Source organism: Eutrigla gurnardus (genome assembly GCF_963514095.1).
Source record: "Eutrigla gurnardus genome assembly, chromosome: 13".
In the NCBI taxonomy this organism is placed as follows: domain Eukaryota; kingdom Metazoa; phylum Chordata; class Actinopteri; order Perciformes; family Triglidae; genus Eutrigla; species Eutrigla gurnardus.
The window spans coordinates 15,119,915-15,144,434 of record NC_139936.1 but is presented as its reverse complement, the minus strand read 5'-3'; the positions used below and the strand labels follow the sequence as shown (position 1 = coordinate 15,144,434).

Genomic DNA, 24,520 nt, shown 5'->3' with positions numbered 1-24,520 from the left:
GTTAGACACAAAGAAGCTACACTGCATTCTCTCTACTGGCCATCAGGGGGAGACTCCTCTGTTTGCAGAAAGAAATCTGATTGCATGAATGTCTAGAAATTAAACCTATGGCCTGCTCTGACCTGGCAAGAGGGAAAACATTCTTTCATTCTGTTGTTATTGTCTTCTCACGCACACACGCGCACACGCACACACACACACACACACACACACACACCGATGTGGAGATATTTTAATATAGGGGTTTAGTGCCTTGCTTAAAGTAACTTTTTATTTGCTCAAACTGTCACTATTTCATGACAGAAGTACATGAGAGAGGTCATCTATGGAAGAATCAGGTGTCTGTCTACTACACTGTCATTACTCTCATGGCCAGAAGGGGGAGACAAACATCTCATAGTAATCTACATATTCATACAGTCTAATTCATGTTTGCTCTTTTCCAAAAAATCCAGGCTTTGTTTTCAGGCATATTGAAGGTATATATATATATAATAATAATTCATATGGAGAAGTCTGACACACATAGAGAACTATCAGATAGTATGCTGTTTGTGTGTGTGTGTGTGTGTGTGTGTGTGTGTGTGTGTGTGTGTGTGTGTGTGTGTGTGTGTGTGTGTGTGTGTGTGTGTGTGTGTGTGTGTGTGTGTGTGCGTGTGTGTGGTATGCACATCTATTCCTGGGCCGGGGGATCCTCTCCTGCAGGTCTAATTACTTTAATGAGAGATGTCTCCCTCTCTATCAGCACCCAAGGGTGCACATTAACATTCCCCCCACATAGTCACACACACCAACACTCACAATTAACCACAAATTCATCAGCAGAGTAAATACTCTCCATTGCCTTGGTGTGAAACGTACGCTCCTAAACTCATACTTCCGTGAGAATGCGGGCCCTCCAAAGGCCCCTCCCCCAGTCAAGCGATTCAGCCCAGACTCTACTGTTCCTGCGGTCCTTTCAGTGTGTCTGCCTTCACTTCCAGCAGACAGTTAAAGGTGAAAAGACACCGTTTCTGTTTTTAACAGATCAGACAATATGCAATTGAGTCGTTATCTGGCGGCGCTGCATCTCTCTCACCCACTCGTCCAATTTAGAACCCAAGGAAGTGTCTGACAGCCGGCTATCTAATGATGTTTCTGTTGTGACCCGCAACTAGTACCCGGGCTGTGTGTGTGTGTGTGTGTGTGTGTGTGTGTGTGTGTGTGTGTGTGCGTGTACTATAAGTTTCAGAGATCATTCTAGCGTTGCCAGGAGACGGTGCAGGCACGACTAAGGGCCACAGCTTTATTCATGAGAGAGATGTGGGAGCTCGGAGGGTTAGTTATTTAAACTGATCTGATGAAGCCCGAGGATGTGAAATAAACACGATGAAGGATGTTCTCCCTCAGTTCGTCTGTGCTGCTAAAGCTTGCGTCTGCCCTCTCGTGGTCACGGCTGGGAACTGCACCCAGGGACAATCAGAGAAGGCAGGCAGACGTGACCAGAAACATGTGATCTCCATCAGTTAGTCACAAGAGAAAGTAGAATCTAACACTGCCTTCAAATGTGGTCGTGTTTACCTCAGGATCAATAAAGTATCTATCTATCTATCTATCTATCTATCTATCTATCTATCTATCTATCTATCTATCTATCTTCATATGAATGTCCACCTAGTTGCGGACATTTTGAGTGAGTGAGTCCTCATTGTTGAAACACGATGAAACACGAGGACGCTGTTGAACATCTCACTCAACGACTAAATATATAACTGATTGATCGATTTTTAAAAACATTGCAGGTGGAAAATTAACCAAGTAGATTTCCAAATTTGTCAAAATAACGTGTTTCAACCTTTTCTCACATGTTTTTGGAGCTATTTTAAGCAAGCCATTATGAAAAATGAGCACACTTCCGATTGTTTTTAAAATAATTCATTTTCTAACAAATAACATGACGAAGATAATTACTAACAATGTTACGTCCGCAGGTAGAAATGGACAAAATTCTGTACAATAACACAGATATGGGTCAACTTGGGTTAAAAAAGTGAGTGGCGGAATAAAAACTCAGATTCAGAAAGACAAAGAAACAAAAAGATGGAGTGGGAGTCACAGGACAGGGAACATCACGGTGAAAACTACAAACACACATTCAAGACTCAGTCACACACAAAACCAGAGCTCCAACTGAAGGTGTTGACCCTCCAGACTCAGCCGGACCCTGATCAGGGATCTGCAGCTCCCTTAAATAACCTCTCTGACTGGCTGATTGCAGTCAGCTGAGGGAGATCAGCACAGGTGCTCCTCAGCTCCGGATCACCTGGGATCCAGATCTAAAGGGATCCGTAACAGTCGTGCTTTTGATTTGAAACAGGATGTAGAATGTCGTAGCTCTTTTCAGGGAACGCGACTTAAAAGCTAAACAACTTATTTAAGTTATACCTGAAGAGTGTTAGTAAAACGCTAAGAGATGATGTTATCGTGAAACAGCCCTGTTCTTCTCTCTTCCTCTAATAATCATGTTCATGATCAGGATGTCCAACATAAGAAGAGAATGCTCGACCAGGAATCTATGAATCTAGTTGTATGTTTCAAGGTCTAAAAATGACATAAATAGTATTATTCTTTGTAGTATTATGTAAAATGTATAAGCAGCGTGCTGGTTCTGTTTATACAGTAATAACTTTGTGTGACACATTAATAAAAACTTACTAACTAACTAGTTTATGAAGAACGGTGTGATTATTTCAAATGAATCAGCAGACAGAATGAGAATCTCAAATGTCCCCTGATGTTGTCAGGTGCAGCTGAGAGGGGTCTTTACTGGGGAAGCCCACCTGGCTGAATGAAGGCAGCGTTGTCGGGGAGAAGAGTCAGTGTGATGCTGCCGTATAATCCAGCAGCTGTCAGCGATGACAAGTCACACAAACACACAGCTCTAATCCCCCCCCCCCCCCTCCTTCTCCCCTCAACCACAACACACGGGGAAAATGACACCCTGTGCAAATATTAAACATCTTGCGAGGCCTTTTCCATTATCTTCTTTTCTCTAACACAGCCCCCCCCTCCCCACCTCTCCATATCTCCCATCTTGTCTTGTCCTTGTCTCCTCAGAAGCCCTGGCAGCCGGATCATCTCTGTCTCTTAGTGTCAATTAAAAGTGAAATATCTGCATTTGTCAACATATCATTTGTGCCGGGCCCGTGATGCACCGCTGATTTGTTGGCCGGTTCCTGACACCGGGGAGGGAACGCCGAGGCGGCAGGCTTCCTCATTAGACCTGGAGCTGGCACTGTGATGGCTGACACCGCCGGGAGGCTTCGCTCCCCGCCGACACCATGCTAACCCAGGAACAGGCCTCGTCTGTCAGCCTGTCACTTGCCAGCCAGCCATCCAGTCAGGGAGAGCGAGGGGCAGATGGGTGGAGGAGGAGGTGCACTGGGGAGGGAGGGAGGTCAGGAGGGAGGCCGGGTGCACCGTGCACGACTCCGAGGGCCGGGAGGGAGGGAGGGAGGGAACGGCCATAATGACGTTTATTTGTAAAGCAAAATGTCGATACACGTCAACATGTCTGAGGGACACGTGGGACACGTTGACATTTCAGTGTGGGGACAGTAGATGGTGACGTGTTCTAGTAATGATTATTAAACCAGCTTCACACTATCTGCATTAATAATACAAATGTAAGACAATAAGGAAGGGGACGATAACAGGATAATACATGGATGTTAAACACTGCTAGCTCGCACTCACGACTATGAGTTACATTACACATCATCACATATTGAAATGTATCGTCTTACTTGAAAAGGAATATTATAGTGCATATTTGTTCAGTTTGAACAAAAACTAAACGTAAACTTCCTCCATCAAAGGTTTACTCATCTCAAAAGAATATTGTATGATCATGATCTTCACATTAATTATATATTTGCTTCTTTTGGCCAAGTTAAAAAGAGGGAAAACTCTGGTTCTGAAAAATGAAGCCATTGTTGAATATCTGGCCAGAAGAGCATGCTGGGCTAATCGGGTCTGGATCACCTAGGGTCCGCATCACCTGGATCTGGATCACCTGGATTTGGATCACCAAGTGTCTGGATCACCTGGATCTGGATCACCTGGTCTGGATCACCTGGTCTGGATCACCACTTCCAAGCCAAACTGGGAAAAGTGTTTCTATGGAACTGGCTTTGTAGACGAAACATTAAAGCAGGGAGGAGAGAAACAGCTGCAGCATTAATATTCCCCTTCAATGGAAAAAAGGACCAAACACCTAAAAACATGCAAAAGTAGTGAAACGGGTTCAGTGCATCAGTGTAAATGCATATAAATATATATACACGTTTAGAAGCATCCTGTTTGAACGGTTTATTACAGTTAGCAGCACTGGTGAACACAGTGGAAGGCAGGTGAGCAGAGAGACTTACAACGACTAAACAAGTTCAATGACTAAATCTAATTCTTACTTCACATGAAGAAATATTAATGAACTTTACTTTCAGGTTTGAGGGAAGTCTGATATGCAGAATCAGCTGTATGAGATTAGAATATGGAAAATGGTATTAAATGTACTTCTTTGTTTTCTTTCAGTCAGATGAGAAGGTTCAAATGAATGTTCAGTAGCTGGCGTCATGGCCTCATGGCCTCATGGCCTCATGGCCTCATGGCGTCATGGCCTCATGTCGTTATGTCCTCATGGCCTCATGTTGTTATGTCCTCATGGTGTCATGGCGTTATGTCCTCATGGTGTCATGGCCTCATGTCGTTATGTCCTCATGGCCTCATGTTGTTATGTCCTCATGGTGTCATGGCCTCATGTCATTATGTCCTCATGGCGTCATGTCCTCATGGCGTCATGTCCTCATGGCCTCATGTCATTATGTCCTCATGGCGTCATGGTCTCATGTCATTATGTCCTCATGGTGTCATGGCCTCATGTCATTATGTCCTCATGGCGTCATGGTCTAATGTCATTATGTCCTCATGGTGTCATGGCCTCATGTCATTATGTCCTCATGGCGTCATGGTCTCATGTCGTTATGTCCTCATGGCGTCATGGCCTCATGTCATTATGTCCTCATGGCGTTTTGGCCTCATGTCGTTATGTCCTCATGGCGTCATGGCCTCATGTCGTTATGTCCTCATGGCCTCATGGCGTCATGGCCTCATGTCCTCATGGCCTCATGTTGTTATGTCCTCATGGTGTCATGTCCTCATGTCGTTATGTCCTCATGGCGTCATGTTGTTATGTCCTCATGGTGTCATGTCCTCATGTCGTTATGTCCTCATGGCGTCATGGCCTCATGTCGTTATGTCCTCATGGCCTCATGTTGTTATGTCCTCATGGTGTCATGTCCTCATGTCGTTATGTCCTCATGGCGTCATGGCCTCATGTCGTTATGTCCTCATGGTGTCATGTCCTCATGTCGTTATGTCCTCATGTCGTTATGTCCTCATGGTGTCATGTCCTCATGTCGTTATGTCCTCATGGCGTCATGGCCTCATGTCATTATGTCCTCATGGCGTTTTGGCCTCATGTCGTTATGTCCTCATGGCGTCATGGCCTCATGTCGTTATGTCCTCATGGCCTCATGGTGTCATGGCCTCATGTCCTCATGGCCTCATGTTGTTATGTCCTCATGGTGTCATGGCCTCATGTCATTATGTCCTCATGGCGTCATGGCCTCATGTCGTTATGTCCTCATGGCGTCATGGCCTCATGTCATTATGTCCTCATAGCGCCATGGCGTCATGGCCTCATGTCGTTATGTCCTCATGTCGTTATGTCCTCATGGCATTATGTCCTCATGTCGTTATGTCCTCATGGCGTCATGGCCTCATGTCCTCATGGCCTCATGTTGTTATGTCCTCATGGTGTCATGGCCTTATGTCCTCATGGCGTCATGGCCTCATGTCGTTATGTCCTCATGGTGTCATGGCCTCATGTCGTTATGTCCTCATGGCGTCATGGCCTAATGTCGTTATGTCCTCATGGTGTCATGGCCTCATGTCATTATGTCCTCATGGCGTCATGGCCTCATGTCATTAGGTCAGGTGTGGGTCGGTGGATTGTTTAGATTTGGGTCAGAGCCATGCTAGTCTCCAGTTTTTATGCTACGCTAGGCTAACTACCACAACTTATCTTCTCATCTCACTTTTGGAAAGAAAGTGTATAAGTACACAGTGAATTATTTCTTTATGTAAGCTACAATTCAAGTTCATTCCTTGCAAAGTAAAAATACTGATGTGACACGTCAGACTACAGCAAAAAGTTTCCTACAATAAATACACATGAAATATTACAAAAAGGAAAATACAGTGACTTGAACTTTTGCACCACATGAAACACAACACAACCACACATTTACAATATAATACAGCAAATATTAACACAACAGTGTTGGACTCCTCCAGTCATGTGACATCGTTTGAACTGCAGCGACTTAAATAAGGAGACTCAGTAAACAGAGTAAATGAAAACCTGCAGATGTGTAGAAGAGCACTGAATGTTTCTATGGGACAAAACAGTGTTCGATGTATAGCTCAAGGAAATATTGTACAAAAATATTGTACAAAAATTCTAAATCTCTGATTCAGCAAAAATAACATGTGGTTTGAATCAAAAATACTCCTTCTTCAAGTGATTTTTGCAACTGCTGCTTCCAATTTTTAAGACCAAAATAAGTGAAATGACTGTGCAGGGAGAGGGCATGAAGGCTGGCAGGACATTAAATTAGTGCCCGAACCCCCAAAACTCAAATGAATTCTTCTCCCTCTATCATGCAAATCAGCATCAGCAGGAGGTTTTGAATGTTTTGCTTTGTTAAACCATAAATTATGAATGACTTACCCTATGTGACCGTTGGAGGGTTTCGTGTGTGAATACCTTCCTGAACAACCACTTTCCTTTAGTGCACATGGTCCTCGCTCGGGAGACAGCCTCAGGTCTTTACCTGTCCATCTGTCACACTTCCACCTCAGTAGTTTTCCCAGTTCGAGGATCAGTCATTGATTTATCCTCTATCGCCCTCGTGGGGCAGGAAGGTCGATCAGAGGGACACTGCAGAGCAAATGTTGTCTCTGTCTGTTACGGCGAGGCCGGGCCCTCGCCTCAGATCTGCCTCTACTCGGGTCAGCCTCTGCTCGGGTCTGCCTCTCCTCGGGTCGGCCTCTCCTCGGATGGGCCTCTCCTTAGATCAGCCTCTCCTCCGGGGGCACTTTGAGGACGCTGCCCATCTCCAGCCTGGCACCAGCCACTTCCTGTGAGCTGGGGCTGTAGGTGCCCTCTGACTGACGCTTCTTCCTCGCTGTCATGACGAGGCAGAACACGGCGAGGATGGCGAGTAGCATGCACAGCGTGATCAGGGGGATGGTGACTACCAGCCAGGGGATCCGTTCCTTATGCTCCTCTTTCTGCACGAAGACAGAGCATTAAAAAAAGGTTTATACAATGTTACTTATGGGTTCGTTATTTTTATTATTCATTTGTTAAGTCTCATCCAGCTATCAGATAAGAACAATCTTTATTTGTCCCGAAGGAAATTGATCAAAAATTGCAACAGAAGAATATTAAAAATCAATACAGTAAAAAGAACCTATACAAAAAAATAAAATAGTAATATTATATATGAAGTGTATAAGAAGTAATACAAACATCATAGTAAGATAGAAGCAAGAGAGGAACGTTTGCTTTCTATTATCAGAGGTGGGTAGAGTAGCCAAAAATTGTACTCAAGTAAGAGTACTGTTACTTTAGAATAATATGACTCAAGTAAAAGTAAAAAGTATTGTCACCCTGTGTTACTTGAGTAAGAGTAAAAAGTAATGGGTGAAAAAACTACTCAAGTACAGAGTAACTGCCGACTAACCTCCTTTATTAATCAGGTCAAATAATGTCAAATAATGCACGGAGAATTCCCTTAGACAACTGAAACAGTTTATAATAAACAATAATAAATAAATAACTCCACTTGTTTCGGGAGACACAAATGGCAACGCATAATGTAGCTGTTTTTTTTTTTTGCCTGGAGTGTGAACATTTCTTTTATGTGGGGCCAGGGGTGTTGTGCCTCCTCCTCTTCGGCTTCTTCGGAATTGCATGCCGTCTCCATCGTTTTGTTTCTGCGCTCTTTTCCGCCTGTTTGCCGCGGGGAATGTGTGTGCGGTCATGTGATGGCTTAGGCTCTGCCTGATTGGTGAAACGGAGTTAGACGTCGCTAGTGGCTACATTTGATTGGTGAGATGCAGTCATGTGATAGTCACAGAGCCTCTGGGAAGTCCTGACCTTAAATCATTGCTCTGGTCCCCACATAAACAAAACAGACCATGCAGCAGACGGATCGATAAAAAAAAAAAGTAGCGAGCAGAATCAGCCCAATGTAACGGAGTAAAAGTACCGCTCCTTCTTCACAAATTTACTTAAGTAAAAGTAAAAAGTATGCTGCTTTGAAACTACTCATAGAAGTACAATTTTTCCAAAAAGTTACTCAAGTAAATGTAACGGAGTAAATGTAGCGCGTTACTACCCACCTCTGTCTATTATCTTATTCATTTACATGTGTTTGTTTCATTATGTCGCCTTAGTGATACAAAACTATAACTTCAAGTGATTATCAGGTATTAAGTGTAACTTTAAAGTTTCCACGCTTCCCTTTCATGTTTTCTACAACCTTTACATCTTTTGTTGAACCCTAAAATGTTACCGATGGCGGGCACAATGCATTGTGGGATGTAGGATGTGGGATTCTGGCTTTAATGTAGCTCAAACGTGTGAAAACGAACAAACTGAAAGTCACTTACGTTGCTCTCACACAAAGTGCCGCTGAAACCCAGAACACACACACACTGGAAGCGGTTCAGTCGGTCCAGACAGGTGGCGCCGTTGAGACACGGGCTGGACTCACACTCGTCTATTTCTGTCTCACACCTGAAACACATCACCGGGGTTTTACACGATGCAGACAGACAGACCGACAACCACACATGCGCACACACACACACACACACACCTGCTGCTTATGAGAAAGTGTGTAAACGTGTCTGAACCACATCCAAGTGTAAAGGGAGGGAGTGTGTGTGTGTGTGTGTGTGTGTATGTGTGTACCTTGCACCAGTGTATCCTGGCCTGCAGGTGCAGTTGCCTCCAGACTCCCCTCCAATACAAACCCCCCCATTAAGACAGTCTGTGTTTGCATCGCAGGCCACTGGAGGGTAGCGCCACCTATTGGACACACACATACATGACATTGTAATTTAATTATGATATACAGCCATGCACCAACCCTGATGAGACACCAGATCGTCTTCGGATGACAATGGCAACAACAATATCTCATCAGTACCGGTACAACAGTCGCCTCCTTTACTGAATGTTGTTGTGTTTTGACCCTCAGGGCCACCATAGTCCAAGTAATTCTCATCACATGGATAAAAGCTAAAGAGGTGGGATTCTTGCATACTCACTGGCAACGCTTGCCGATGTATCCTGGAGGACATGAACACGTGTGAGCTCCGTCCGTTTCAACGCAGCTTCCTCCGTTCACACAGAGGAAGTCCAGGCAGTTGTCCACCTCGTCCTGGCAGGAGGTCCCCGTGTATCCGGGCTCACAGTCACACCGGTAGTCTGCCAGCAGGTCTTTACATGTGCCGTAGACACAGGGACTTGAAGAGCACTCGTCCACCTCCGTGTCACACAGCTCGCCCTCCCAGCCTGCACTGCAGCTGCAGTTAAACTCGTTGAACTGGTCCAGACATACACCCTGGTTGAGGCAGGGCTGCGAATCACAAATGGGTGCTCCTTGACATCCTATGATTGGCTCGTGCCCCCCCAGTCTGGAGAACCGGCTCTTCTGAGGGGCATCTGGTACCTCTATGAGTGGCAGGTAGACTCCGCCGACTCTCACCTCCCCCAAACACCCGGTGTATTTCTCAGCCAGCCAGATTCTGGTGTCGTTGAGGAAGTCCAGGTTGCCGCCAACACCGAAGCTGCTACCGACTCTCTGGCCATCGATGGTGAGACGCCATCGGGACTCGGACTGCGTCGGGTCAACCATGGCCAGCTGGATGTGATGCCACGCCCCGTCTGCGATGACGCGGTCGCTGGTGAAGGCCAGCAGCTCTGCACTCGCCCCGCTGTCCATCTTGACCAGCAGGGAGGCGTTGAGCAGACCCACGCAGAAGACCTCTGCTCTGCTGAAGGCTCGCAACAAGATCCCATCCCGGTCCCGCGTCCGGATGTCCATGGTGATGTTGGTCACAGGGCTGATCAAGGAGCCGTTAGCAGCATACTGCAGAGCGTTGTCCTGGAAGATGGCGTCAGTTAAACCTGGGATGAGAACATCGAGACATTGTCACGTTTGGTTATTTCCTGCTTTATTTTGAAGTTCCTTCCCCATTTGTGTATTCTTATGCTTGACTTTCTGTCTTTTTCCCCTCATTTTTTTTCTCCTCAGTTTCCACCAATCAGCTTCTAGCTGCCCACATGTGACTCGTTGCCCGGTTAGTTTCTTGTGTATTTCGTCCCTGTCGTCCTCGTTTGACCTGTTTTCTAATTGTATTTGTAATATTGTTATCAGCTGTTGGTAGTTTTTGACATGAAGACGGGGATGTGTGTTATGAGAAAATTATTATTTCAGTGTAACTGAGTAGGAAGTTCTGTGTTTCTGTGTATTTTTTAATGTTCATTGTATGTTTATCTTCCTGTATAGCATTCAGCATTTAGCTGCAATATCAATTATTCCGTGCAATATCAACGCTTCATGTTTCCTTCTTCTTATATATGTCCATGATTATATTTGGGGTTTTTTTCTTGTTTGGTGCTGTAATATTGTACATGTCCCTGCAGTGGGACTAGGATTATCCTATTTTATCTAAGTTTATCATTATTATTATTATTATTATTAGTAGTAGTAGTAGTAGTAGTAACATTTATGCTACCATAAGCAACCATAAACTATCTATCTGTAGTTTCTCAATATGAGGTCGATGATGTCTGGTGCCCTGGAGTTTCCCTTCGATGTCAGCGCGTGGGCGGTTTTCAAGAGTGCAAGACTAATTAAGAAATTAGGAGCTGAACAAATAAACTTGACCTGACTTGATCGAGAGAGCAACAGGATTACTTACACTCGTAACCGTCCTGCATGTCTGCACAGCGAACGCCATCCAAACAAGGGCTGTCGACACACCACAGACGTGTCTCACACAGTCGACCAGAGTATTTAACGGAGCAGTCGCACCTGAAGTCATTCCAGGTCACCTGACAGCGTCCGCCATGGAAGCAGGGCTGATCCTGCACAGACACACACCGATGGATTAGACCATCGCCTCTCACCTGAAGCGATGGCGAGGTGAAAACTGCAGAGGATTGAACGCTAATTTACAGATTACAAGATTTCACAAACAGATCAATGCTAATAGGGTGGAGGCAAAACAGTGCAGCAGCTATAAGTCACAAGGCGCTAACACAATTAGTGCTACACACTGACAAAGCATAATAGCATAATAGTATCAGCGGCTTCTCATTCAAACACAATATCAGCCAGACGGCTCTGATCTGTTGTTTGTCGTGGACTCTTTGTGCTAAATGACATAACGCAGCCATGCGAACTAGCAACCTCCAACTCTACACTACCATTACTACAGACTCCAAGTCTAATACATCACTATTTCTAATGCAATGAATCATGGCGATTCCATGTCGTAACTACAGGAAATAAACAGGTGTAATTATTGTCCTGTTCCCTTTAGTGTTGCAGCCATGCCATTGAGCCAGCAAGCACAATACGAGGGCACCGGGTCCCCTAATTGGAACAGGGCCATCATGAATGGTGCTAATTGCACCTAGTAGTTAAACAGATACTATAAATGTCTCGTCACCTTGCACGTGTCATCACTGTGACATCCTGGCAGCACGTTCTCCTGTGTGTCTGCCTGGTAGACCTCCAGACCCTCTGGAGGATCCTCAGTGCTCAGATGAGTCTGGTCCAGCCTGAGGTCCTGCAAGCAGCCCTTCACGTCCCCCCCCCAAGCGTCGGTGCTCTGGCCTGCAGGGAGCCCCCCCACATACAGCACATCCCCCGCCTCCACACTCACGTTGCCCAGGGCACGATGGTTCCCGGCTTTGGGGAAGACCACATGGCCGTACTGCACCTTAACAGTCACAAGATTGTTGTTGCCATCAGTGACCAAGGTGGACTCTGACAGCAGCGTGGTGTGTGGGCTGTAGATAGCAACAGTGCCCTCCTTCAGGTAGATCGTCAGGTAGGCCTTCCCTTCCCGCCGGAGCTGCAGGAGCATACCACTGTGTTTGAGGGAGCGCATCAGAAAGGAGACTGTGAAGTTGTCTCCGTGAGTTTCTGTGATGTTGAAGCCGATGTAGCTGGTGGTGTTTTCATGACCGAAGGTCCAGGATGGAAACTCTGAGGTGGGAAGCACAGAGAGGTCAGTATCTTACCCCGAACCCTAACTCTGCAACAGTATCAGCAAGACTTTATTTGAGTCGACTGGAAGGAGCACACAGTTATTTGTCTCATCTGTGAAACGGTCTTATGAGACAATGGAGACCATCTTCAAACCAGTGTCTCAAGCTTGAATAGAAATCTTGAAGGAGGTCAATTTAGCAGAAAGGCAACTGGTTGAGTTGAAGGATCGAGTGCTTTTTGGAGCTTGACCCATATTGTAGGCAATAAATGTCATACAAATAAAATGTCTTTGCCTTTAAAATTCTTTATTTTTATCTTCTGCACCAACTTTATGGAAGTGCAATATTATATTGTAAATCTTGCAGAATTTCAGTGGCAATTATTGTCAGAATTGCTTGACATGCATCTGGGAGCAAATTATTTTTGCACCAAACTTGTAATTTGTCATGAAAGCAGCCTAAACAGCTGTAAGAGATAACTATATGAAAGAAACAAAAACACTTCAATATATCCATAACTATTTAAAAGTAGAGCTCATTCTTGCAGACCTATACAGTAGGGCCAGGATGTGGGCTCAGAGGTAGGTCGGTCGATGTGTGAGTGAGGATTAGATTAGATCCTGATGGCATCAGTGTTTAAATTTGTGAATATAGCTTTAAATCTGGAGATTGGAATATTAATAGTCTGTTGAGCAGAAGGACTCTCACCTTTCTCACAGCTGTCTCCGTAGTAGGGCCGATGACACTCACAGCTTGGACGAACCCACATGTCCAAACACCGTCCACGCTGCATGCATGGGTCATCCAGACACCAGTCTGTTTTGCTGCATCCTAGTTCCAAGCCCTGGTTCTCCTCTCTGATCAGGTCCTGCGGCAGAAGCAGCTTGTGGTCCACCTGCAGGTCTTCCATACATCCAATGAAGCCCCTTCCACTGATCGTGCGGGCCAAGTATGCCGTCGGCGTCCCTCCAATGTACAGCTGTTGGAAGGAGCTCGGCTGGAGGAAGATCAGATGGTTATAACCCTCGTTTTTCACCAGGCACTCGTCCTCACAGCCAGGGCCTTTCACCACCAGGACTAGCCTCTCGTCCATGGTCACCATGGCTTGGTGCCACTCCCCGTCGTTGACAAGGCCAGGGTGAGTAACATGCAGGACTTTCCCTGACTTCACTCTGGCATGGAGGGAGCCTCCGACCAGCTCCAAGGAGACAAATTGGTCTCTGGTCCCCCGGTAGTACAGCACCATGTTGGGCTGGGTGCTCCTGAAGCGGAGCTGCATGTGGAGGCCGTGATTCTCTCTGTCCTTCGTCTCTCGTTCTGTCCGTGTTTTTGAGACGGGCAGCATCATGTGGACGTAGCCCTCGGCGTTGAAGGAGAAGGTGGTGGAGGTGTTGCAGCGTTCTCCCGTCCAGCCAGGCATACATAGGCATGTATAGCTGTGCTCGCCACCATCCGTCAGCACAGGCGTGCAGTCTGCTTCCTGTTGACACTGATGCTGTCGGCAGCCGACCAGACTGACGTCACAGTCCTGCCCTCCCCAGGGCTCCTGGCCCGGCTCCGGTCTGGGGCAGTGGCACCTATAGGAGTTGGCAGCATCTTCACACGTGGCGCCGTTCTGGCAAGGGTTGCTGTCGCACTCATTGATATCCTCCTCACAGTGAACGCCTGCATGGAGAGACCCTCAGTTTAGTGCTCTGACTAACTTTAGCATCCCTGATACAAATCCCCCTCCGCATCACATATTCAATCATAATTCAAGCACATAAATCTGGTTAACCAATCAGGAGGAAAGCACTGGGAGTCTGGAAAGTCAAACTACAAAGAATGACATCATTAGATACGGAGCTAAATGTGCACACATATAGATGACCGGAGGAAATGACCGAGTTACACAATTAGAAGAGAATTCAATTTGCACCGATTTCCATAACACAATTGAACCATACTGATTGTATCAGCGAGACATTGAAACAAGGCGCGCACACACACACACACACTTACACTGTCTATCTGCCTGTCTAACATTAAGCCCTGGCAGCAGCAGTCAGCTTGCATTAACCTAGTCCTTTAAAACATTCACACCCAAGGAACCCTAAAGCTGCCTGTCCTTGCGGTGCCAGGAATCTGTCCTCCCACACAAGCACGCAACTTTCCTCTCGGTTAATGTAGCATTAAAGTAGCTGTAGCATACTGTACCTGTTGGCCCCCCAAGCCCCCAGCAGCACAGCAGCAGCAACAACCTGCTTCCCCCCATGATCCACTGATCCAACACACTCCTCCTCACACACAACCAGTCTCTCTCTCTAGCTTACGAAGCAGAAGTGCCTCCACTCCTCCACTCCACACAGACAGACAGGCAGAAGTGATTACAAGCCGGCCCTGCCCACCTTCTCTCCTCCTCCCTTTCTCCCCCCTTCCATCGGTTCCTGACTCCCTCCCTTACACCTCCTCTCCTTTCTGCAGCCCGGCCCACCTCCTCTCCTCCTCCCTTACTCCCTCCTCCCTCGGTTTGTGACTCCCTCCCTCCCCCAGCTCCTCTCCTGTCTGCAGCCCAGCCCCAGCAGAGTGCTAAGCCTCCGACCTCCAGCTGGCTCCTGTCACAGTTGGACCAGAGGAATGCAGCGCCGCATCCCCTCCCTGCTCCATGGGCTGGCCTTTGGATGCCCATTGGTGGAGAGCTGCTCCGATGACCTGCAGGAGGTGCTGCAGGTTCAAGGCTCTGAGCAGGGCTGGACCCACACAGAGGCAGTCTCATCGTGTCTGAGAAGATCATATGCAACACTAACATATGACAGTATGTTCTGGTATTAGTGAGTAAGAACTAAGCTGATTGCCACGGGAAATGTTCGAGTTCATAAATTATTTCAGAAATTTAGACTTCTAACAACAGTAATTCTGAGAGAACCAGAAGAAGAATCATCGATATGAGAGTAGGATAGGATATATATGTGAATAGGATATGAATAGGATCATATTTTTGAGTTTTGCTCTATGTTTACTTGCTGATGAACAATAGTGACATATTTAGAGTTTAATGGACCAGAAATGCAGATCTTTTAGAAAACAACTCGTGTTTTGCTCACAAGGTTTTGCATCTTCTTTTTTGTTATTTTGTCATCAGGCTTTAATTAGGCTTCTAAGCAGCTTTGCTTTAATCTGCGTCCTCGCCTAACAAATTTCATAGGAGACCCCCGTTTAATACCCTGGTGGGCGCCGGACATATGGCACCTTTTATTGGCTTTGTTGTGCTCCTACATACCATATGCCCCCTCATTCCTCATCCTCGGCTCATCGCGTGCCCATAACACCGTTAGCAAATGAAATTAGCCTCTCATTGTGTTAATGACGGCGTCTGGTTGGATTCCTCACTTCCAAACCCAGATCTCCGCAGGGAAGAAACAATGCTATCAACTTTAAAGAGAGTTGGCTGACGCATAAAACATTTTAAACAAAGTTTAATCTGATCTCAAATTAAATATCTGCGTAAGGAAAGGTACTTTCTGATGTTTTTATTTAATTTATTGTGCGTGAGGATTTAAAGCTGCAACCATTATTTTCATTATTGATTGATCTGATTCAATGATTCTATGAAACATCTGCCAATATAGGAATAAAATACCCCAAAATATTAGAAATAAAGATTGTTGTTTTTAATTCAGCTTTCACAGACACACAGACAGACAGGACACTACCCTGTGGGACGCCTCAGTGTGTCTGAAGACGAAGAGCAGATAGGAGGTCTTGTCTTCCTACCTGTGAAGCCATCTTGACACACACACTGATAGGCGTTGACCAGATCCTGACAGCGTCCTCCATGTTGACAAGCAGCAGACTCACACTCGTCCACGTCCACAGAGCAGTTGTCTCCTGCACACAGACGTGTAAATGAGCTTCTTATGTCCTCCTTTGGCTCTTAATAAGACAAAAACAGAGTTTTAACTTACCGGTGAATCCTGGCAGACAGCGGCAGACGAACCCGGCTGCCTCTTCATAGCTGAAGTTGGCTGTGCTGTGTTCAGGCAGCGTTCTGTAGTTCAGGACATCTGAGCGCTGGAAGCAGTCGCCACCATTCTCACAGGGCTGCTGCTCGCACTCATCGATGTCTAGCTGGCAGTTCTCCCCCTCGAAACCTGGAGACAAGAAGAAGAAGACTTGAATCTAGAGACCATAAACTCATCTTTACAATGTTTATTTATTCTGGTGGCCAGCAGGTAAAATGCAGCTTTAAGGCACTTCAGGTTGCCGCCTGCTTCTGGCAGGTGTAGAGATGGCGTACCTGGCCAGCAGAGACACTCATACTGGTTGATTCCCTCCAAACAAGTGGCCCCATGCTGACAGGGGTCAGAAGCACATTCAGGGATATCATCCTCACAGTGGTCGCCGACGAATCCCGTCTCCTCACAGTCACACTCGTAGCTGGAGGACATACAGGCAAGAGGGATAAATAGTCAAGTATTTCATCTGAATGAGCCACAGCGAGCAGTTTAGGCTTTCAAATGTTATAAAGACTCAGATCAAACATTTGGAAACAAACATCATGTGGGAGATTTGAAAAAGACAGTTATAATGTTGCTCTTTAAAATAAATCAGAATCAATCGGATGAGAAGGAAGTGTATAGGCTGATGATCAGCTGATGATCAGCTGGTGTCATTTATGATTTCCTGTTTCTGCAGCATTTGACACCAACTGTGTGGTTAATATAACCTCCTAGCATCCCCTCATCCCCGCTCTTCCAACCAGCTACTACCAGGTATTCTCAGCACCTCCAGCCGTCTAATGACTCATCACAATGGCTGGCAGTAAGTGGATTAATTCTTATCCCCGGTCAACTTTAATGTCTGCCGTGCAGCCGAGCTGTCACAACAAACTGCTGCTGACACGTAGTCTGGGAGACACACAGGAACCGACAGTGATCAGGAACCAGCATGGACACGATGATACTCACTTCTAGATTAATGTGTGAGTGACATCATCGAGCTTCTGATCAGATTGCACCGAAGTATCATCCGTGAATCTGGTGTGTATGTGTGTGTGCACCTAATGGAAGCTTCATTATGAACACATAATAACCTTCACTATAAAATGATTCATCAGAGAAAACACTGTGATACACTTTGCATCTATGACTATTGATCACGTTATGCCTCTGATCAGTTTTTGAAATTAACATCACACCAGCTGACACATCTTTCTGTGTGTCAGACCTCTTTCATAAACAAATGTGCATTCTCCCTCCCATATGTTCGGTCTATAACTAACCAACCTTGTATATATGTGGGGGTGTGCATAAGATCCTACCTGTTGACCCCGTCGATGCACTCGCCCCCATTCAAACAGGGACCGCTGGCACATTCGTCGACGTTGACCTCGCAGTCTCGGCCCTGGAAGCCCGCCATGCACTCACACGTGTACGTGGCCACATGATCTCGGCAGGCGGCGCCGTTCTGGCAGGGATGCACCTCGCACTCATCGATCTCTGCCTCACAATTCGTCCCTGCAGGGGGTAGAGGAGGGGGGGTGGGATGGCAGAAGGGGGTGGCACCGGGCCAAGGAGTGAGACCGGCTACACACCTGATTATCTAAACACACGTAGACACAACACGACAACATGGCGCTGCTGGGAGCTCAGCTGCAGGCCGACAAGCAACACAGACTATTCAAACAGAGCCGGGCGACATCTGTTCATAGTGGTAGTGATGTAGCAGCTCCACTCATCTTACTCTCGATGTAACAGTAAAGTATACCATCTGTACTGACTGTTCAAATCAATCACATATCTAGTGTTTGTTTCAATCATTCAAATTATCAACTTTAAAGTCACTGAATGCTACAGAAACAAAGAATCTATATATAGCTAATGCAGGGGCGACGCCATCTATCAAACAACATTATTGTTGTCATAGAAACAGAAAAAAGCCCATCACTAGGACAAAGACTTAGCTTAGCATAGAAGTGCTAATTCAAGCTAATTATGTACTCTACATGCTCTCTTAGCTCCACATGTTTTTAAGTAGAAATGTATGATTTTAGAAATGCGTATCACCTTCCAACCTCTCAATCCCTCCTCTAAATCCATAAACCAGCCTGAAGATCAAGAAAATCTGAAACCATTGCATTAGGGTCTAAAGTGTTCAAATCAGTGTCATATCATTAGCCAAGAATCTGTGATCTAATTAAATCCACCTCGTCGCTACAGAGCCGGTCTCGACCCGACTAGAAACCCAGCAGCTCACCTCTGAAGCCCGGAGCACAGTCACACCTGTAGTGATCCACCTCATCCAGACAGGTGCCGTTGTGTTGACAGGGTCGTGAGGCACACTCGTTGATGTCCAGGTCGCAGTGGAAGCCCTGGAAACCAGGCACACAGAAACACTGGTAGGTGTTCACCCCGTCCTTACAGATGGCTCCATTCTGACACGGTTCAGAGGCACACTCGTCCACGTTCTCCTCACAGCGGACCCCCTGGAACCCGGCAGCACACTGGCACCTGGGCCCAGTGTCAGGTATGTCCAAACAGGTGCCACCGTTCTGGCATGTTGTCTCTGAACAAGTGGTCACGTTGTCCTGGCAGTCCTGCCCCCCCAGGCCCAGGGGGCAGTAGCAGCAGAAGCCGTTGGCTTCGTTGATGCAGTTGGACCGGATGCCTCTGCAGGGGTTGCTCTGGCATTCGTCTACATCCTGGGTGCAGTTGAGTCCGGTGAAGCCGTCCGGGCAGTGGCAGGTGAACTCCTCCATCCCCAGAATGCTGGTACAGTTAGTGCAAGGTGCCACGATACAGGCGTCGTATAGCTCATCACAGTTTTTGCCCATGTACCGGACCGGTCCTTTGGGGCACAGACAAACATAGTCCCCCAGGTGGTCCAGACATGTGCCGTTGTTGTTACAGGGAGAAGACAAACACGAGTCTGCTGCAGCTGTGCACAGGAGGCCTGCAAGGAAAGATGCCATTTACATTAAAGATGCAACATGTTCTTTCTACAAGGCTCATTCCCAAACAGGGAAATTATGTATATTCACCTTCGTCAATCCCAAATCCGTGTGTAAGGAAAATACATTTAAGAATGTTTTACATGCATCATACTTACATGTAAGTAACATGTTACTGTAAATAAGAAGTGGACCTTACTGGATCTGGATCCATCTGTATTCTGGCGTGAAGCTGCTAACAAAGTAATCTTCATAATTCAAGGTCAACTTTGCAGCTGAGTGTTAAGGTCATCTTAGTAGCTAACTGCATTGGTAGCGTGGTAGCGACCTGTCAATCAGCAGGTAGCCCCGCCCCTAAAGCATCTCCTGCTTTCCGTTTGACTCTAAATGGATCATCATTGACTAAATGAACATCATGCTGGATTGAATAAGACTTGAAACTAGTGATTGAGACCATAAACTCATGTTTACAATGTTTACTGAGATAATAAATCAATAGAGAAGTAGAGTCGTTTTCTCATAGACTTCTATACAATCAGAAAAGAGTCGCCCCCTGGGGGGCAGCAGAGAGAGTGCAAGATTTAGGCACTTCAGCTTCACTTTTGTCTCCTGCTTAAACAGTTTCATGCTCTGCTTAAATTTAGAAACAGCTGTTTGATTTACACAAAAGCAACGTGGCTCCAAACAAGCGTCAGACAGCTTTAGGGACGCAATTTAATTTCAATGGGCTTTCAACAGGTTACCAATGAAAATGATATTTTCACATAACAGATAACTTGCTGCACTGATGAAGGTTGCTTTTTACAGACAAATAAGGCACGAATGAGATAAAAGCTTCGTAATAAATATTAGGGACAAAAAGTGCAGAATCTGAGCAAAGTACAAAAATAGCTTCAGTTCAGCGCCACATTGTTTTCACAGCAATAGGAAGATGTTGTTTCTGCAACGTTCCAGGATGCGTTGGTTTAAAGTGTTAAAGTGAAGCTGGTTTGTTTTCCAACCTTCCTCTTTATCTCATTCTGAGCTGTGAAGTGTAATTTCCTCCGACTTGCATCCCCTCCCATCTTTGACTGTTTCTCATTGTTGTTCTCCACCTCCCTCCTCAGAGAGCACCACCATCTTTCCCTGGACCTGTACCCTCAATGAGGGCTGCCAGAGACCGTGGGGGTCTCCTCACTCCTCAATCCTCCATCCAATCCCAATCAAGCCTCGACACATTCCAAGCCGCTGATAAGGGGTCCTCCCCACCCCTCCCCCATTACGGAGCCCCATAGATCATGGTTACTGGGACAGGGCTGATCCCCGGCACTGACTGGTACCAGCATCTCATCAATAACACTGAGCAGAGCCGCCGGCTGTTAGCAGGTAGAAGGATGACGGGATCCTCTTCAGGTCTGAACTCTGATCACATGGAACCATGCGGCTTCATCTGCTTGGTATAAAATAAATATATCTGTTCTTCTAAATGGACAGGGTTTCATTTATAGTTTTTTATCTGAATCTAAAAGTTGATAGGATTAACAGCCTACATTTCCCTTTTCCGTTCCATTGGCCAACATTCACATAGAAGCACGGAAACATCTGGAGCAAAACTATGTACAAAATAAGTATTTGAAGCTACAGACATCATATTAATTAATTAATTATTATTAATAATAATAATAATAATAATAATAATAATAATAATAATAATAATAATAATAATAATAATACATTACATTTGTAAAGCACTTTTCATTGTTAAAAGCAATCCCAACGTGCTAGTGTTTTATCATATTTGTGATAAATGAGAGTTCCCATGCTTCTCTTCAGTCCTGAAGAAGTGCATTGTTGGTAGAATCTCAATGCTGATTGGCTTTCATGTCACGGTGTCACGCAAATAAAACATTTCACTCATTCACGTTGTTCAGGCCGTCAGGCACAAATTTGCATCTCTATTGCGTCTTTGCATTGTTTGGTGTGAATGTTCCTTAATGAGATAAAGACACATTTATGTGAGTGAGTCACAGAAGAAACAGCAGCGATGTATGAATCATAGAGGAAGTCGCCGCCTGACACACAAGTTGGTCTCAGAGGAATGTTGAATCAGACGAGCAGCTCATCTTTGTCCTCCACAGCAGGTGGCGTCGTCCTTCATACGAAACACAGAGGAATCCTCTCAATCAGTCCGTTACTGACTCACACATCATTGTGTCTCCTGTGTGAGCCGCTGCAAAGCTTCACTTCTTACACAGGTTTCCTCTAGTTAGCAGGCTGAATACCAGACTCAATATTACTGCAAACTTAAGAGTACTGAGGAGTTTATAAGGACTTATTATTTCTCCAAACTCAGGAGTTTATAAGGAGTTATTATTATTCCAAACTTCAGAGTACTGAGGAGTTTGTAAGGACGTATTATTTCTCCAAACTCAGGAGTTTATAAGGAGTTATTATTTCTCCAAACTCAGGAGTTTATAAGGAGTTATTACTTCTCCAAACTTAAGGGCACCAAGGAGTTTGTAAGGACGTATTATTTCTTCAAACTCAGGAGTTTATAAGGAGTTATTATTACTCCAAACTTCAGAGTACTGAGGAGTTTGTAAGGACGTATTATTTCTTCAAACTCAGGAGTTTATAAGGAGTTATTATTACTCCAAACTTCAGAGTACTGAGGAGTTTGTAAGGACGTATTATTTCTCCAAACTCAGGAGTTTATAAGTAGTTATTATTACTCCAAACTTCAGAGTAATGAGGAGTTTGTAAAGACGTATTATTTCTCCAAACTCAGGAGTTAATAAGTAGTTATTATTACTCCAAACTCAGGAGTTAATAAGTAGTTATTATTACTCCAAACTTCAGAGTAATGAGGAGTTTATAAGGAGTTATGATCGACTGCTCCTCCATCATCACATGTTATTTTTGTCTTTTGCTTTAAATCCAATGCCAGGTCTCTCGCCGTGCTCCTTAACACCCGTCTCTCCTTCCATTCAAAGCAAAGACAAAAAAGCTGTGTAGCAGTGCAGCCGGACGCTGAGCTCGTTACCATGGCGATCTTCAACAATGCCGCCCTCCGCCAATCCCTGCTGCTGGTCTGCCACCGTTTAAACGAGCTTCACAAATGAAGGTCGCGGGAAAAATGGGTCAACAGGGTTTCATAAGGTGGTGGGGTCCAAGGAACCCCCCCCCCCCCACACACACACACACACACACACACACACACACACGATGGAGTCATAAGGAAACTACTCTCTCATATCATGAATCAAGTCTCATAAACTCTCTGTGATGTATTGACAAACAATGATGCATGATTATTATTATGAGCTAATATGATACATTATCTTATTGTTCATAGTTTCTGGATCATTTAGATTTTACATTAGTGTATGTTCAGCTGACCTGCTTTGCACGGAGTCAAAGACCCGCCAGGTTCCAGGTCATTAGAGCTTATAAAGCATATACAAGTGTGCCAAGTTAACATCAAAATGAAGTGAAAATCATTGACCTCTACAGGATGGACCTGTAGTGACTCTTTACACACAAATCACATCACGCACTATCATGTGAACACATACACACACACACACACACACACACACACACACATACACACACACTGAAGAGCAGCAGGGTTGTACGCATAATGTGCACTTCACACACAAGCCATGGATGCAGATATTAGATGAAAATGTGAATCGTTTGTTTTTCCCCCCAAAGAGTGCCTAAAAGTTCCTCCTCTGATGTCCATCATACGTGTATATATTCTTATTATTGTTGTTATGATTATGTTTCTATTATATGTTTCCATCTCTGCAGCAGTAGTAAAGTGCACATGAAGTCTTACCCAGTTTGAACATCATCATGGTGATCAGCAGGGTCCTCTGATATCTGGACCAAACTCTTCCAAACTCCATGGTGAACAGGAAGCTGCGTTCTCAGAGTAGAGTGATGCTGTCGGTCCACCGGTTCCCCATCAGCTCACAGCAGACTCCATCCAGACCTGCATGCCCCACAGGGACTCCTGGTCTGACTGAGTCCCTCTTCAGACAGAGCAGGGTTGGAGTAAAGCGGAGTAATCGGCCCAGCAGAGCGAGAGGGGAGGAAGACGTGGGCTGGAGGACCGGACTGGATCCACATGTATTTCATTGAACAACCTGCATTTAATCCAGAAAGATGCTGGAATGCAAGTTCCTACATGTGGACATTTTCAGGGCTGATATTCAGTTTTCTATCACATTAGATGAAAAAATAAAGATTTTACTTATCAAAAGTCATTTCTATCATTTTCCTAAACAATCGCTGGCTTAAATAAAAATTTGTTTAAAGAAACCAGACATCCAAATCTTTTGGTGGGAATTAGAATATCAAAAATGTCACTGTTTATAGCCTATAGGCTACTTCATGAATTGGCCTTTTATCTTTCTGTTCCATCGCCGATATGAAAAATGTTGCTCTGCCTGAATGAGTGACGACACAAACTCTTTGGAAGAAGTAACGTCATGGTTTGTTGTATCACCAATAAAATACGAAAATTCCACATGTTGCTTGTGGATCGGTGGGTTGTTGCTCCCCAGACCCTCTACCTTCACCCCCACCTTTGGGAGCTTACCCAACCCCCTCACCCCCACTACCAATCCCACCCTCACCCCCACCCCCATCCATACCCCCACCCACCCACCCACAGACCTGATCTCAGCGTCGGGCTTAACTCCAACCTGCTGCGTTCACAACAACAAAAAAGTTTAATTAAACACTTGGAGAGGGGGAGGGGCAAGGGGGTGTGTGGGGAGGGGGCAAGGGTGGGCAAGGGGGGCGGGGGCGGCATTCAACCAGCAACATGCAAATGAGTAGAGTTGAGTCACAGCAGCTCCACATTCCTCAGTGACCGGCTGCTGAGCACTAAAGCAGAAACACAATGAAAAGTAGAGTCTTAGTCTCTCTGCTCGTCTGTAATATATACGAGGTTTCCCCGAACTGTCTAGAACAGGCTAAATACTTCTTTGGTCTCTCTGTAGATTATCAATGACCCACCATTAACCATCGATAGATAGATGGATAGATGGATAGATAGATAGATAGATAGATAGATAGATAGATAGATAGATAGATAGATAGATAGATAGATAGATAGATAGATAGATAGATAGATAGATAGATAGATAGATAGATAGATAGATAGATAGATAGATAGATAGATAGATAGATAGATAGAT

The 24,520-nt window shown here is 45.4% G+C and overlaps 1 protein-coding gene across 1 annotated transcript; it reads right to left on the bottom strand.

Annotated features, from left to right (window-relative positions):
• Positions 1-6,039: 6,039 nt before the first annotated feature.
• Positions 6,040-23,516, bottom strand: LOC311022990 (protein crumbs homolog 2-like). Its single transcript, XM_084024621.1, has 13 exons — positions 23,152-23,516; positions 18,635-19,330; positions 17,700-17,895; positions 16,677-16,816; positions 16,345-16,530; positions 16,154-16,267; positions 13,109-14,065; positions 11,857-12,398; positions 11,104-11,269; positions 9,445-10,306; positions 9,086-9,202; positions 8,782-8,908; positions 6,040-7,395 (listed from the first exon to the last, which is right to left on the bottom strand). The coding sequence occupies exons 1-13, from the start codon at positions 23,219-23,221 to the stop codon at positions 7,174-7,176; spliced, it is 4,395 nt and encodes a 1,464-aa protein (XP_083880747.1). The 5' UTR covers positions 23,222-23,516; the 3' UTR covers positions 6,040-7,173.
• Positions 23,517-24,520: the final 1,004 nt, after the last annotated feature.